The sequence below is a fragment of the Diaphorina citri genome, unplaced genomic scaffold (genome assembly GCF_000475195.1).
Source record: "Diaphorina citri unplaced genomic scaffold, Diaci psyllid genome assembly version 1.1 scaffold6864, whole genome shotgun sequence".
NCBI lineage: Eukaryota > Metazoa > Arthropoda > Insecta > Hemiptera > Psyllidae > Diaphorina > Diaphorina citri.
This window is the reverse complement of record NW_007384240.1, coordinates 27789-28713: the sequence shown is the minus strand read 5'-3', so window position 1 is coordinate 28713 and position 925 is coordinate 27789. Positions and strand designations below refer to the sequence as shown.

General features: G+C 40.2%; 1 protein-coding gene across 1 annotated transcript in view; it reads right to left on the bottom strand.

Annotated features, from left to right (window-relative positions):
• LOC103522098 (lysine-specific demethylase 3A) overlaps nt 1–925 on the bottom strand; it is a gene marked incomplete at its 3' end in the record, with an annotated part of 10131 nt that continues 9206 nt past the window's right edge. The window contains 1 exon segment of the mRNA XM_008487205.1: nt 1–67. Within this exon segment, the coding sequence (XP_008485427.1) occupies nt 1–67 (67 nt within the window).

Below are 925 nucleotides of genomic sequence, written 5' to 3'. Positions count from 1 at the left end.
CCCTTGACACGAACTCTACGACGAGTGAGTATATCACTGCCCCCCTCGTCTATAGCACGATACGCCTCTGTATAAACATAAACATAAGATTACAGTCAATGAAATAGAAACTTGATGCAATGTTAAACATAAACATAAGATTACAGTCAATTGAATAGAAACTTGATGCAATGTTAAACATAAACATAAGATTACAGTCAATGAAATAGAAACTTGATGTAATGTTAAGTCGTGTCCACACATAGTCAACGGTCGTCGATCGATGTGAATCGATTTGGACACATCTTTATAGTCCTAGTATAACAATGGACACTGTACAAATTTATTGGGCAACTTCACAAATAACTAAGTGTTTGGTAAACTATTGAACTCATTGAGAAAAAAATCTAGTTGAAGCCTTTGAAATAGACGAGGAAATGGCTTTCAGGTCACAATTCAATGAGCAAATTTTAGGAGTGAAACATTTTTGTCCATTTACCTCAAAACTTCAGACGTACATATGTATGTAAGATAGAACGCCTGTCTTATAAGCGCTAAGTTGCGGGTTCGATTCCCGCCCGGGGCAAACTTTATCCTAAACAGACAAGGTTCGTTCTCGGAACGGCTACCTTTCTCCTATCCTGTCTTTGCTCTCTCTTCAATTACGGGACGATAAGATCTCCGCTGAAAAGAAGTCTTTACTTTCGTACGCTTCCCGACACGCTTCAATAGTAGAGGAGACTTTTACTATGACCGTGATATCCACCAAATTTGTGGAGAGGCTCTCAGCTTCTTTTTTTCTGGAGAGGTTTGACAGAGGGAACTGTAACTGCTAAGGTCTTATCTTCCCGAAATAGAAGAGGGAGGGAAGACAAGATAGGAGAAAGCCAGCCGTTCCGAGAACGAACATTATCGGATCAGGATAAAATCTGTCCCGGCCGGGAAC